The 13,202-nt window shown below is 28.3% G+C and overlaps 3 protein-coding genes across 6 annotated transcripts; 2 read left to right on the top strand and 1 right to left on the bottom strand.

Moving 5' to 3' along the window:
- Window positions 1-218: 218 nt before the first annotated feature.
- Dpm1 (Dolichyl-phosphate mannosyltransferase subunit 1) lies at window positions 219-1,451 on the top strand. Its single transcript, XM_035869838.2, has 4 exons — window positions 219-432; window positions 540-750; window positions 862-1,052; window positions 1,119-1,451. Exons 1-4 carry the CDS (start codon window positions 290-292, stop codon window positions 1,336-1,338), a joined length of 765 nt encoding a protein of 254 aa, XP_035725731.1. The 5' UTR covers window positions 219-289; the 3' UTR covers window positions 1,339-1,451.
- Window positions 1,452-2,450: 999 nt separating this feature from the next.
- LOC118443007 (centrosomal protein of 104 kDa) lies at window positions 2,451-8,417 on the top strand. Of its 3 annotated transcripts, none has more exons than XM_085656557.1 (16): window positions 2,451-2,696; window positions 3,362-3,526; window positions 4,185-4,396; window positions 4,476-4,686; window positions 4,766-4,977; window positions 5,091-5,298; window positions 5,421-5,568; window positions 5,660-5,786; window positions 5,869-6,095; window positions 6,173-6,442; window positions 6,605-6,836; window positions 6,901-7,082; window positions 7,169-7,314; window positions 7,399-7,500; window positions 7,570-7,695; window positions 7,785-8,417. In XM_085656557.1, exons 1-16 carry the CDS (start codon window positions 2,657-2,659, stop codon window positions 7,853-7,855), a joined length of 2,679 nt encoding a protein of 892 aa, XP_085512683.1. In that variant the 5' UTR covers window positions 2,451-2,656; the 3' UTR covers window positions 7,856-8,417. The 3 variants fall into 3 exon arrangements, with proteins under 3 accessions (XP_085512683.1, XP_035725281.1, XP_085512685.1); XM_035869388.2 differs by having other exon boundaries at window positions 4,500-4,686; window positions 6,623-6,836; window positions 7,785-8,412; XM_085656559.1 differs by lacking the exon at window positions 2,451-2,696 and having other exon boundaries at window positions 3,449-3,526; window positions 4,487-4,686; window positions 7,785-8,415.
- Window positions 8,418-8,493: 76 nt separating this feature from the next.
- Nsun2 (tRNA (cytosine(34)-C(5))-methyltransferase Nsun2) lies at window positions 8,494-11,969 on the bottom strand. 2 transcript variants are annotated; one of them, XM_035869390.2, is made up of 11 exons: window positions 11,798-11,969; window positions 11,185-11,661; window positions 11,022-11,106; window positions 10,775-10,934; window positions 10,583-10,690; window positions 10,324-10,511; window positions 10,103-10,247; window positions 9,687-10,016; window positions 9,243-9,610; window positions 8,971-9,138; window positions 8,494-8,882 (listed from the first exon to the last, which is right to left on the bottom strand). In XM_035869390.2, exons 1-11 carry the CDS (start codon window positions 11,861-11,863, stop codon window positions 8,764-8,766), a joined length of 2,214 nt encoding a protein of 737 aa, XP_035725283.1. In that variant the 5' UTR covers window positions 11,864-11,969; the 3' UTR covers window positions 8,494-8,763. The 2 variants fall into 2 exon arrangements, with proteins under 2 accessions (XP_035725283.1, XP_035725282.1); XM_035869389.2 differs by having other exon boundaries at window positions 10,775-10,937; window positions 11,798-11,967.
- Window positions 11,970-13,202: the final 1,233 nt, after the last annotated feature.

Here is a 13,202-nt window from a genome sequence, read left to right as displayed (position 1 = left end):
TTTCAGCATGGGATATAAATATAAATTAATTGGTTATTTGCATTTCCATAATAGGTAAGATTTGTATTAAACTAAAAGATAAAGTTTATTATTGAAAGATAAATGTATTAAATATTTCATTTGAAAAAAATTAACAGTTTTATTTATAATTATTTTATCGATAGAGCTTGTCCATTAGGGATCGTTACAAACAACGACACCTAGCTTTGAAGAAACTACACAGTTTTTATTTCATTTGGTTTCATTGACTTCGTGTCACGTCAAAAACAGGTTTTTACGAGTTGTTATAATGTTTAAGGAACACGAACAGATTTTAACAGCTATGAAAGAATTATCCAAAAACGATAAATATTCTATTCTACTTCCTACATATAATGAAGTTGAAAATTTACCGATTATAGTATGGCTAATTGTAAAATATATGGACGAGAGGTAACTACACGGAAGAGATAACCTCAGTGGGTGACATATATCAAGTGATTATAATTTGGTTAAACCGCATAAATAATTATATGTTCTATGATTTGTAACAATTTCAGTAAGTTTGCATATGAAATTATTATAATAGACGATGGTTCACCAGATGGTACTTTAGATATAGCAAAAAAGTTACAAAAACTCTATGGGGAAGATAAAATAATTTTGAAGCCAAGGGAGAAAAAACTTGGACTAGGAACAGCTTACATGCATGGAATTAAATATGCGACAGGAAACTTTATTGTTTTAATGGATGCAGATCTTTCTCATCATGTAATTATTATGTGCTTACATAATGATTTATGAATTAGAAATTTTTACTTTTCTATTCAATATATCTTTTCGTTTCATTAATAAATGATTAATTATTATTTTGTATTTAAGCCCAAGTATATTCCAAAAATGATAGAACTCCAAAAATATCAAGATTTGGATATCGTTAGTGGAACTAGATATGCTGGAGGAGGTGGTGTTCATGGTTGGGATTTTAAAAGAAAATTGATAAGTAGAGGTGCTAATTTTCTAACTCAACTTTTACTGAGACCTGGTGCGAGTGATCTTACAGGGAGCTTTAGGTAACATTTAATTTTTTTATATATATTATATAATCTTGTTATATATTTTTTTCTTTTTCATTGCAGGCTTTATAAAAAAGATGTATTAGAACAACTCATTAAATCGTGTGTATCAAAAGGATATGTATTTCAAATGGAGATGATAGTAAGAGCACGACAATTTAATTATACAATAGGTGAAGTTCCTATTGCATTTATTGACCGAGTATATGGTGAATCTAAACTGGGTGGTTCTGAAATTTTCCAATTTGCAAGAGGTCTTCTGTATTTATTTGCTACCACATAAAAAAATTTTACATCTAAATTAAAAAATATAACAGCATTTTTTTTATTTGAATTTTATATTAAGATAATAAAATTTGTGTATATTAAAATGGCTATAAAATGGAATATTTATATATGTACGTATAAATAAAGAATTATAAATTTGTATTTTATATGATAAAATTTTTATATCTTTATACGCGTGGTTTCTTTGATAATAAAAATAAAATAATTTAAGCAAAGTAAGTATTTTGAAAGGTATATGTAATTTATACATAATCATTACATTTTTAAGAGACATCTTATAAGTAAAATTAAGTGCATGTATTAATTAATATTAATGAGTTTTATTAATTAATATGCTAGCTAATGTTACAAATTAATTAATTTAAGTGGTTTGTTTAAGTAAATATCAGTACTTCGAAGCACGTGCTTACTCACGTGGTCTTGAATGATAGACGCAGAGCACGTATAACGATTCGCGCGGTTTTATCCACCCTCGCCGCACCCTGTGACGTCACGCAGCCTCCGTTTATTGATCCATTACGATATTACAGTCTATATTTTGACACAAGTATAAAGGAAGAAGATATTGCGAATGCAGATTTTTCTTAACGATTAAATATTTTACATCTTTAAGAGAATCAAGACAACATCGATATTTTCTTATATTTTTCTATAATGACAAAGTGTATCTAATGAAATATAACTGGAATTCATACTCTCTATAATCTCGCAAAGTGCAAAGTACTTTAAATCTTTCAAAGAAGAATAATTTTATTATTAGTAATAATAAAAAAAATAAATAAAATAAAATAAAATTAAGAAAAAAATATTAAGTTTTACAAATATTTCTTAATATTTGTTTTATCATGATATTATAATAATTTCATCGATGAAACAAATAAACAATATAACAATACCACAATGTTGTAATAACAGATACACGTGTACTTGTTCCATATAAAAAATCGATAAAATTTCCGGTAAATTTTATTTTTTTTTTTTTTAATATTGTATAATTTACAAAAAGAACGATTGATTAAATATATTCAAACTGAATGAAATATGGGTTTTTCGTCGAACGACAAGAAGAACACAGGGCAAGTCAGTCAGTTCTGTCGCATGCTTCGCCGCGACCAGACGTTGTAGTTATTCCACCAACGCGCCGGGGTGAAACTTGCAAGCTCCAATTCTATCGAGCTTTCAGATGGCTGTGCCTTTTAAATTTTGACCTATCTTTTTCTCCCTTTCTTTATTATTTTATAATTTACTTTGATTTCTTCCGTCGTCGTAGTTGCCGTTCATTATATTGCATAGAAAAAGAGATTTCGTCAAGTATGCCAAGGAAAATAGGATTCAACGTCGTTTATGCCACGAGTAAGCAAAAATTAATTAATTGTATAAATGAGATTTATAACCTAATAATCAATATTAAAAGTATTGTTCGTCGGTATTCAATCATTCGTTTATTCATCCAAATTCAAAGGGGTTTCGCGAAGGCATGAGGTTTACACGGTTGCGTGTATTTAGGCGCATTGATTTTCTTTTAGATTGCGCTATTAAAATTTCGTTCATTTGCATCCTTTTTAAATGTCACGAACAAAATGCAATTATACGCTTTGAAAAGAATCTTTGTTGTTTTCTTTTTTCTTTTTTTTTTTGATGCTTCGAGTTGACAAAATATCTTAATCATAGAATTTCAAATCAACTGGTTCTTTCTGTTATTTATTAAAAGACATGATAATTCTTGTACCTTAGTGTCGCGTGACACTAGTTGACGTTTATTTTGTAAATTGTCGGAAGGATGTAATTTGACATGCAACATTAACGAACATACGATGAATCGTGATTTCTAAAGTTAATGAAAAGATCTATGTATTTTATCGTTAGGGATTGCGTCTAATCCTAAAAATATATAAATAACGTCTCATATGCTGCACGTGTACAAATTTTATATGAATGGAAATTACATAAGAAATTTTTCATGGAACGTTTCGAAACGTTATTTCTTTTCTTTCTTTTTTCTTCTTTTCTTTATACAGGCGAAGAGGATAGACATTCTTCTTTAGAATTAAATATACATGGACCAACGGTACGAGGCTGGCAAAGTGCAAGAAAGTGTACGTATCCTCAAGAACTTATATTGCGTCTTCATGGACCTACAAAACTCACCAGGATACAAGTCCTCGCACATCAATATCTTATACGTAAGTTAAATTTTTGTTACTTTTTTATTTTCTACATTTATTAAAGAATAAATAAATAAATAAATAAATAAATAAATAAATAAATAAATAAATAAATATATATATATTATGTTCATATATTAAATATATATATATATTATATGTATATATATTTATATATTCATATATTATATATATATATAAATCTTTTATATGAAAAAAATATTATTATTGTTAATTTTGTTATTTGTAAATCAAAGTATTAATAGAATTCAATTTCTTTTTCTTTTTTTTTCAAAATGAAAGAAAATGTTTCCTTTGTATCGAATTCTTATTCGGCTTCTTCTCTGAAAAGCAATTTGAGTAGAGTGAAAATCGAATTAATGCCGTGCTTAATCCGACTTTCCGAGGCTACGTCCTATCGTTATCTCTTCTTCATCTTTTTCTCGTTATACAAATGGAAATGGAAATGGTACATCGACAAAAGAGATTTTGTAGAGCACTAGATTAGTCTTTAGACCATCAATGTCAGCCTATAAAGTTTAAAGGTTTCGTTTAATAAAAGTTATTCGATTTTCAAACGATAATTCTAATCAATGTCACGATGAAGTTATCTATAAGAAGATGTAATTGAATGAGAAAAAATCAAAAAGAGAAATATATATATACTATATTACAGCGGAAAAGTTGGAAATTTGGACGACGAAAGAAGAAAATGCTTCCGTTACGTCGGAATTCATTTATTTAGGGTACATTACCTTATCCGACAATGCCTCTACTCTTTATAAAAGTAGAGAGCTTAAAAGCGTTGCACTTCCAGAAACAGAAGCGGTATCGCTCAAGCTCAGGCTTCACAAATCGCACAGCAATGCGCACAATATCCATGATCAGGTATACATTTGAATTTAATTGGAAATGAATTTCACTAATATCTAATATTTGATAAAAATAATCATTACATAATCAAAAGTGTAACTTTAGAATATTCGTTCAGGTTGGTCTAATCGCGATCAATATTCTCGGAGAACCTTATGGTCACGAATTAAGTGGTCAAGGAGATGCACCATATAATCCTCATTACACATCCCCTTACGATGATCTAGCATTTGAAATGTATGTTGATCGTGAAGTGGCGAAAATTATTAGACAGATGGAAGCAAAAAAGTTACAGGCCGTTGAAGGTAATAATTTTCTGAATCGAATATTTAACTGATCGTGTTTATAATATCCCTTTCTTACGGATTTTATTCAACCTTTCAGAGGAAAGGTTTGAGTACGCATCGAAGCTCAAAGTAGCAATGGAAAATTTAAGAAAAGCCGGAGAACGTCTTGGAAAGTACGAATTGGAAAAGAAATATGCTATAGCTTTGGAAGATTATGACAAAGCAAAAGCGAAAAAAGCACAGGCGCAACAGTATAGGCAACAAGTTTATCAAAGTTTGGAGGTCGAAGATTTACTTGAAATTCATGGGGTAAGTTTGCTTTGCATAATCAACAAGAGATAATTGATAGAAAAAAGAAAAAAAGAAGTATTCGAGTTAAATGAAACAAACAATTATTTTTCTTTTTTCATTAATTTTTATAGCCATTAGAAAAGAATAATTTATCGTCATTGGAAGGAAAAGAACCGATTACTGTGGATACTTGTACTTCGAACGTAGCTAACGTTGCGGAAGATATTACGTCTCCTCCGAGATTAGTCGTTCCACCTAATCGCGATGGAGCTTTATCACCTACAGGCCCAGCTCATCAACCACCTGTATCACCATTACATCAAAAACCAAGTAGTCCTGGTATAATATAATTTTTCTATACTCTAAAAGTAGAAAAAGAAAAGAAAAAAGAAATTAATTAAATTTATAATTTAACAAAAATTGCTTAAAGATACGAATAAATATTTGTTTTTATTTTTTAGAAGTTACCGATAGTCCTACAAATGGTATACTCGAAAGACAGAATAATTGTAATAAAGGATCATTAAGAAGAAAAACCAAATCTGCGGGACCTGCGCTACGTTCCAGTTACGAGGCTTACGAGGAAAGAACTATACCAGCTTTAAGGCAGTAAGTAAATCTAATCTTTTGTATTGATTATATAAAAGCATAATGCATTTTTTATATTTTCCCAGTGTGTTAATTATATAATGTATTCTAGTTCGCATACAAATGAATTCACCAGAGAATGCCATATGGACAGCACAGAAACAAAAGCTGCATCTAAACTTAATGATAGAGAAAAGAAACAAGCTGCATTACCTATAACTGTATTTGGAATGGAGATGGTATTAAATATTTTCATTATTAATTTTTAGATATACAATCACAAAAAAAAATATTCGAATTACTATTAAATGATATATTCAGGTGGAAAAGTTCTATTCAAAACAATTTACTGATAAAGAAGAAGGATTAATGCAGTTAAAAGAAGAATTAAAAACTTTCGATCCAGAAGTATCAAAACATTCTGCAAATAAAACTGCTAGAGCTACAATTTTGTTATTACATAGAGCTTTAAGAGACAAAGTCTTTAGTGTTTATAGCTTAGCTGCACAATTAATTAGAATTTTTTTTGCTGAATTTGCAGCAGACAGGTAAAATATATATAATATATACCATCCATTTATTTCATCTATTAGAAACACTGATATTAAAAAGAATGTTTTTTTAGGGTATCATCGACTGAAATTTCAAGAAGTGTAGAACGTTTACTTCCAGAACTTCTGACAAAGTCAGGAGACACTACTCCAAGAATTCATAATATGGCAGTGCACACAATTCTTAGTATGGCAGATTGTAAATGCGTCAGAGAATTGCACATAATTCCAGTTCATTTAACAAGACCAGTCAGTAGTAGTACGCATCAAAGACTGGCATTAAGCAGATTAGAAATGGTAGAACAATTGATATTAAATCATGGAATATCAACAGATAAACAAAGGTGATATACTGTATTTCATTTTTATTATATACTTTTCCATTATATCAAATCAATCGTTGAGGAACATTGGGCCTCTGTTATCAATAATAATTATTTATTCGATCTACAGAGGTCCTTCCTCAAAATTAATCTTAATCATTAAAATACAATTACTCTGATAAGACATTGCAATTGTTGCAGTGGTTTGACATGTCGGACATTATCTGAACTGGGTTCTTCAGGGTTGCATCATCCTGCAGAAGCAGTACGAAAAGTTTCAGAAAGAATTTTAGTTTTAGTATATAAAGTTAATCCTAGATTGGTTCGTAAACAGTTACCTCCTGATGATGATATTACAAGAAGAAATTTACTGTATCGTCAACTCTTTCACGAGTTCGATTTGATAGATCTTCAGGTATATGATTTTATAATTAGAATAAAAGATATATGTATATAATTTTCGTATTAATTAATTATAGAGAAAAAAAGAAGCCGAAAGTGGAACTAAAGCTACAACAACTCCAACGCGCACAAAATCAACAGAAAATAATGTAACAGAATCAACAAAATCTCCTCAAAGAACAAGTCCAGTTGTTAGTACGGGTAGTTCAACGAGTATTACGTCCCCGTCCGAAAATAGTGCTGATCATAAAGGAGATAAGTAAGAATTATTTGTTAAAATACTTATAATTTGTACAAATGTATATAGAGTTTATCTGTAGAAATAATTTTTATGTATTATTCCAGAATGTGTATATTTTGTTTATCCAAAGGACAAGTATATTCCGAAGAAGGTCTAAATATACATTACTGGAGAAGTTGTCCAATGTTAACAAGATGCGAAGCATGTAAACAAGTTGTTGAAATTTCTTATTTGAATTCACATTTATTAAGTAATTATTTATTCATCTACGAATTTTATACAATAAGAAAAAATCTAAACAATCTGATATTTATATATTTCTTTATTTTCATAGATGAATGTGATATGAGGCGCAATTATATAAAATGCGATACTTGTAAGCAAGCTGTATATGAATGTTCTTTTGATGAACATAGAAAAGAAAAGACATGCTCAAGTATGACTAAGTCTAAAAAAACATCTGAAAACAAAACGATAAAATTAAAATAATAAATTTTTATTTCAGAACCTATTGAAGGCCATGAACATTGTCCACTCTGTCATGGACTGGTTAATCAAAATAAATGGAGAGAACACTTAATGGGAGATCAGCCATGTAAAAACAATCCACGAAACAAAATTGGAAAATCTTGTAAGCTAGACTTACAAAATTATTTTAATATTAAATATTTGTAAATATCTATTGGTAAAATTGATTATTAAAATTATTCTATTTTATAGGTTCCAGATCACCATCTAATACACAAAATCTTGGTGGAAAGTTAACTTCACCGACTGGAAAAGATTACTAGCATTAGCCATCCAATTTAAATTTGTTATAGTCCAACAAATTGTAGAAAATTTTTATAATTTCGTTTATTTTTTATCGTAGTTTATATATATTTGTTATAACTTGTCCAACGTTTTTTATATTTATACTTATATTTAACTCGTTTTCTAGCTAAACCCGTCCTTTTCTCGTAAGTAAAAACATTTAGTTTAAAAATATCGTTAACTACACGTGACATAATCTTCAATCTTTGAAAACTAAAATTCTATTATGGAATAAGATGGAAAACGAACAAGGTGATATTTAATATAATTAAAGAGTAAAAATTAGTCAAGTATAGACAAGTTTACATTTTTTGCAAGTATAAGATAAATACTCCAGATGATTGAATTTATCTAACAATATAATATCAATCGTTATGGCATTAGCCACCTCAGAATTCATGATTCCTCTGTATCCGGCCAATATTTATAACATGTTTGTACAATATCCTTTAATAACAAAATCTTACTAGGTCCATGACCAAATAATAATAATAGTTCAAAAATATTAATTCAGAAGGGTATTTCTTGCTCAAATATCATAAAATAAGATATGTAATTTCATAAAAGTAATTATTTCTCAAAACATAGATAGTAAATACATTTCCCATTATTATAAATGTCTCGACTTTTACCCAATTTTTTTTTTATGAATCTATATTATTTGACATTCCTTTATGTGTTTATTTCTATTTTAATAATGTAAAACTTGTATAAAGTTTATAGTAAAGTATACATATATAGGTATTTTATTTGTATATAACAAATATATATGCATATGTGGTAAAGAACGAACATCCACTGCTCTAAGGAACATTAAGTTGGTATAAAATTATTACTGACAATTACGCGAGATAACTGCTAGTAATAAAAATTATTCGAATTTTTTTTATAAAGAATCACCATTTTCATTGATTTTTTCTTCAGTAACGGTTTCTTCATTTACCGATTCTTCATTATTAATTTCGTCTGTTAATAAAGTGCGGTTTTCTTTGAATTTATTTTTTTCTAAAAAATATATATAAAAAATGATAGTTATTTATACAATTTAATTCATATATTTTGTATATATCATTATACAATTCAGGCTACATACCAAACATTGAACAGTCAGCTCCTAATAAACGTAAATAATGAATCGCATCATGAATAGGCACATAAGCTCTAAGGGACATAGTACCTCTCCAACCTACTAACTGTAATTTTAATGGATACAGCTTATCAGTTTTTTCTTCTTCGTATAAAAGTATACAACTACCAGTTGCTGAAAGTTGAGATTATTTAGTAAGGATAAAATTTAATAGTTTATACATTCATTTTATTAATTATATTAATTAATATTAATATATAATATTAAATAAATAATACCGAAGTCTTTAAGAAGTTCTTGAGTGACTGGACTCAATTTAATAATTTCAGGTGGTGTACGCGGTTCATTGTTTTGCAAAAGCATGATTAAGTCTTCTTTCATTACTTTAAGCTTTCTGCTTTTGCCAATATAGTGAAAAATACTTTGCATTCCTTCCTGGGCAAGTCTGAAGGCACATTTCATGTTTTTATTATCGCAACGTACAAAAGTCTTAACACCTGTATTAATCATTTTGACTTTATTTTCATTCGATATAACAATATCACGGATTGCCGGTGATGTGAAATAAATGTTTTTCTTTTTTCCTTCGTGACATCTGACTAATAAACATCGTGGATCCAAATCATCAGATATGTCATAAAATTCTCTAATAAATTTAGGGAAAAGATCAGTATTTTGTATACTACAATTCGAAAATTATAATACAATATATTAAATCTTACTTAATTGATAACCATACATCTTCTTTATCATCTTTAAAGAAAACAAACGGATCTTCTCTATATCCAACAACTCTTTTACGTTTTCTTTGAGGTTCTTGCCATTTCTTTTCACCTTCCAATGATCTTTTTTTATCATTTGAATTATTTTCTGTTTCCTCGTGTTCTGCTTCCTCTTCAAGACTCAGTTCATCCTTTTTACTATCAATGTTTGTATTCTCTAAGTTCTGATTAAATACACTTGATTCATTTTCCCATGGTAAAGGTTTTACTTTTTCAAGTACAGCAACAAAAAAGCCTCCTGTATCTTGATGATGTGGTAATATTCTCATACTATATAATTTAAAAATATAAATTATATCGTTTAAACTATATAAATTATTTAAAGAAAAGTAACAAATCAAATAATTCTAATTTACCAACGTTCAAGATGAAATTTTAAACTATCTTCTTTATTTGGTGGAAACATTTTCGGTCGGATCTGCGTTTGCCATTGCTGAGGAACATCCTCCCATGAATTATAATATTGTAAATTTTTAGAAGCCGGTAACCAATGTGTTACACCTAAAACATTTCTTTATTAAAATTTTCTTTAAATTATATAAATATGTATATGATTTTGAAAATTAAAAATACTGACCAGGATCACATATTAATCCTGGTACTAAATCTCTACAATCCACTAGTTGAACAGAGTCCTGTGTTTCAGTAAGAACTCTGTGAAGAACTGCTTCATTCTCAACAGGATTTAGTGAACATGTAGAATATACCATCCTACCTCCAACTGCTAATAATTCTAATCCTCTTTTTGCTATTCTGTATTGAATTCTTTAAAAAAAGCCAATTTAAGTTATGAATTATAACTTTTATGTTTATATTAACACAACTATGATATTTACCCATGAAGATTATCACCATTTGCTGCATTCCACTTACACCAAATATCTGGATTCTTTCTCATTGTACCATCACCACTACATGGTACATCAGCAAGTATTCTATCAAATCTATTTAAAGTAATGTTTGCATTAATACATGAATAATAGAAGAATACATTAATACATTTTAAAGAAGAATACAATTATACTAACTTCAAAGTGTCTTTAGTACCATCTGCCTGAGTTACACTAAAGTTTGGCATGATCGATGAATCATGATTCGTGATGAGTATATTAGGACTATTCAATCTTTTAGCTTGATGTACAAGCATATAACAACGATTATTATCAAGATCATTCGCTATCACAAAACCTTCTGTTGACAAGTAAATTGATTAGTATATGCAAGTTGTATTTCTTTTGCATATAAATAAATATATTAAATATAACGAATTTATACCTGGAGGTATATTACCCTCATTAGCATGTATCATTTCTATCAACTGTGCTGTTTTTGATCCTGGTGCAGCACACATGTCTAGCACCTACAAAAAATAATATATATTAATATATATGTAATCAACATCATAATTAAAGAAATAATTCACGATTTATATATTTACCTTATGTCCAGGTTTTACATCCAAAACTAAAGGTGGTACCATACTAACTACTTCTTGTCTACTAATACTACCACTATTTGTCTCTGCAATTAAAAAATTATGTAACCTGAAATATGCTTCAGATCTACGAATATCTTTTCTTGTTAATTGTAACTGCCATGCTAATTCTTCTGGATAAAATGGTAAACAATGTAATATTTTTTTCTTGTCAGTATCTTCTTCGCCATCTTCTAAATTAGTATTTAAAATTTCTTTAAAAAAGTCACTCTTTATAATGTCTAATAAAACTTTTGCCTCGGATTTTGAGCCAGTAATACGAAATGCTACAGGAAGATTTTTCCTCATCGTAGTAATAAATTCATCCCATTTCTCTTCAGGGATTATATTTTGTGTTTTATAATAATTTTCAAAATCCTTATTTTCCCTGATTATATCAGCATAACTTCTGTGTGGTGTATTATCCCATTCGTTTTTCTTCTATATAAATTTCAAAGAAAAATTAAGAAAAATATATTAATAAACAAAACAGAAGAAAAAATAACAAATTATTAAAATAGAGAGAATAACCCTAAATCGTTGCCGGTATATACAATAATAAATAATAAATTCTTACTTGTTGTTTTTCACGGCGTTTCTCAGCAAAATTCTTTTTTGGTTTATGTTTCCGTCCTTTACCCATTATTATTTAGAAAACGTATTTAAAATCTCTTTTTAAAATAAACACGTGCCACTATATCACCAACAAACCACTTTATTCGTCAAATTGACAATTATAGATGGCGCTCTTATATACATACAGAAAGCCCGCGCTATTAAGAATGATTCAAAATAAAAATTTGTAATAAAATGAATGTATATGTTTGCATGTTAATATATTTATTTACTTAACCCCTTACTCTATAATATCGTATGAGACTCGTGGTATGTATATCGAGTGAAACCTGTTAGTTCAATTTTTACAGACAAGAGCGATTTTGTCGCTTTTGTAGTACGCGCTGTTACGATTTAAATTAAGTGTAAAGAATTAACTGCATATTTAAATTGTTATTACCGACTGAGTTACTTACTTGTTAAATAAATATTTATTACCATTGATCAAGTCATCCAGTTGGTAAAATAGAAATTTTTTTTCAACGAGTTCACATGTTAAATATGTAGCTTTCCCCGAATTTATTGATATTATTGACAAAACTTAATCTGTTAACTGTATTTGATAAATATATTCATCATGAATAAATGAAAATATTTTGTGTTATAACGACTATACTCGTCATGCAAAAAGAAAAATTATCTTTTACTATTTAAATTAAAATTGTGATGGAAACTAAAAAATATTCATAAATTTAAGACATTTATAAATCTTTTGAGACAACAATAAAATAAAAGAAAAAATATACATGAAAAAATATACATGAGTATAAATTAAATAAAAGTTGATAAATTAATCTTCATTATTAGTTGCATCGATAACTGTATCAGTAAAATAAAATAAATATGTTAATATTTCAAACGATTTAATAATTTTTAGCTTATAATACTCGTGTCAAAAATAATAAATAATTGCAGTTATATGCGAACAACGGCAAGGCAATAGATTGCTATTCGTGTGTAAACCGTTGTATAGCTGTGTATGTTTATATAATATTGTGTCAATATAATATTGATATGATTTGCGACTAATGTGTCTTAAGAGGATCATCATTTTTATAATATTATTATCTGGTGTAAAATATTCGACATTTAGAGCGTTTTCAATGTTCATTAATTTCGCAAGGTAATATATCGCTTGTGACAATTGGTATGTATTTGTGAATAATAGTTTTAGATCATTACCGGTAAATACAGGAAATTCATTAAACAGCAGAAGGTCATTATCATAAGAAGTATTTTACAGCAACCAAATCCCAATATTCGATCTTATTTGATTCTATATAATCCTTTTCGATTTTATTTGGTCTTCTTCGATCTTATTTTATTCTATTATTCGAGCCTATTCAATCTTACTTGATTATGTTCCT

The sequence above is a fragment of the Vespa mandarinia genome, chromosome 4 (genome assembly GCF_050613455.1).
Source record: "Vespa mandarinia isolate Hongniang chromosome 4, ASM5061345v1, whole genome shotgun sequence".
Lineage (NCBI taxonomy): Eukaryota > Metazoa > Arthropoda > Insecta > Hymenoptera > Vespidae > Vespa > Vespa mandarinia.
This window is presented reverse-complemented; position numbering and strand designations above follow the sequence as displayed.

Coding starts and splice junctions, on each gene's coding strand:
- Nsun2 (XM_035869389.2), bottom strand. CDS start 11,863: ATGGGTAAAGGACGGAAACATAAACCAAAAAAGAATTTTGCTGAGAAA. Junction 10,938..11,021: donor TGAGGGTAATATACCTCCAG/GTATAAATTCGT, acceptor ACTTGTCAACAG/AAGGTTTTGTGATAGCGAAT. Junction 10,248..10,323: donor AGGATTAATATGTGATCCTG/GTCAGTATTTTT, acceptor GAAATGTTTTAG/GTGTAACACATTGGTTACCG.
- Dpm1 (XM_035869838.2), top strand. CDS start 290: ATGTTTAAGGAACACGAACAGATTTTAACAGCTATGAAAGAATTATCC. Junction 751..861: donor ATGCAGATCTTTCTCATCAT/GTAATTATTATG, acceptor TTTGTATTTAAG/CCCAAGTATATTCCAAAAAT. Junction 1,053..1,118: donor GATCTTACAGGGAGCTTTAG/GTAACATTTAAT, acceptor TTTTCATTGCAG/GCTTTATAAAAAAGATGTAT.
- LOC118443007 (XM_085656557.1), top strand. CDS start 2,657: ATGCCAAGGAAAATAGGATTCAACGTCGTTTATGCCACGA. Junction 3,527..4,184: donor CGCACATCAATATCTTATAC/GTAAGTTAAATT, acceptor ACTATATTACAG/CGGAAAAGTTGGAAATTTGG. Junction 6,837..6,900: donor TCGATTTGATAGATCTTCAG/GTATATGATTTT, acceptor AATTAATTATAG/AGAAAAAAAGAAGCCGAAAG.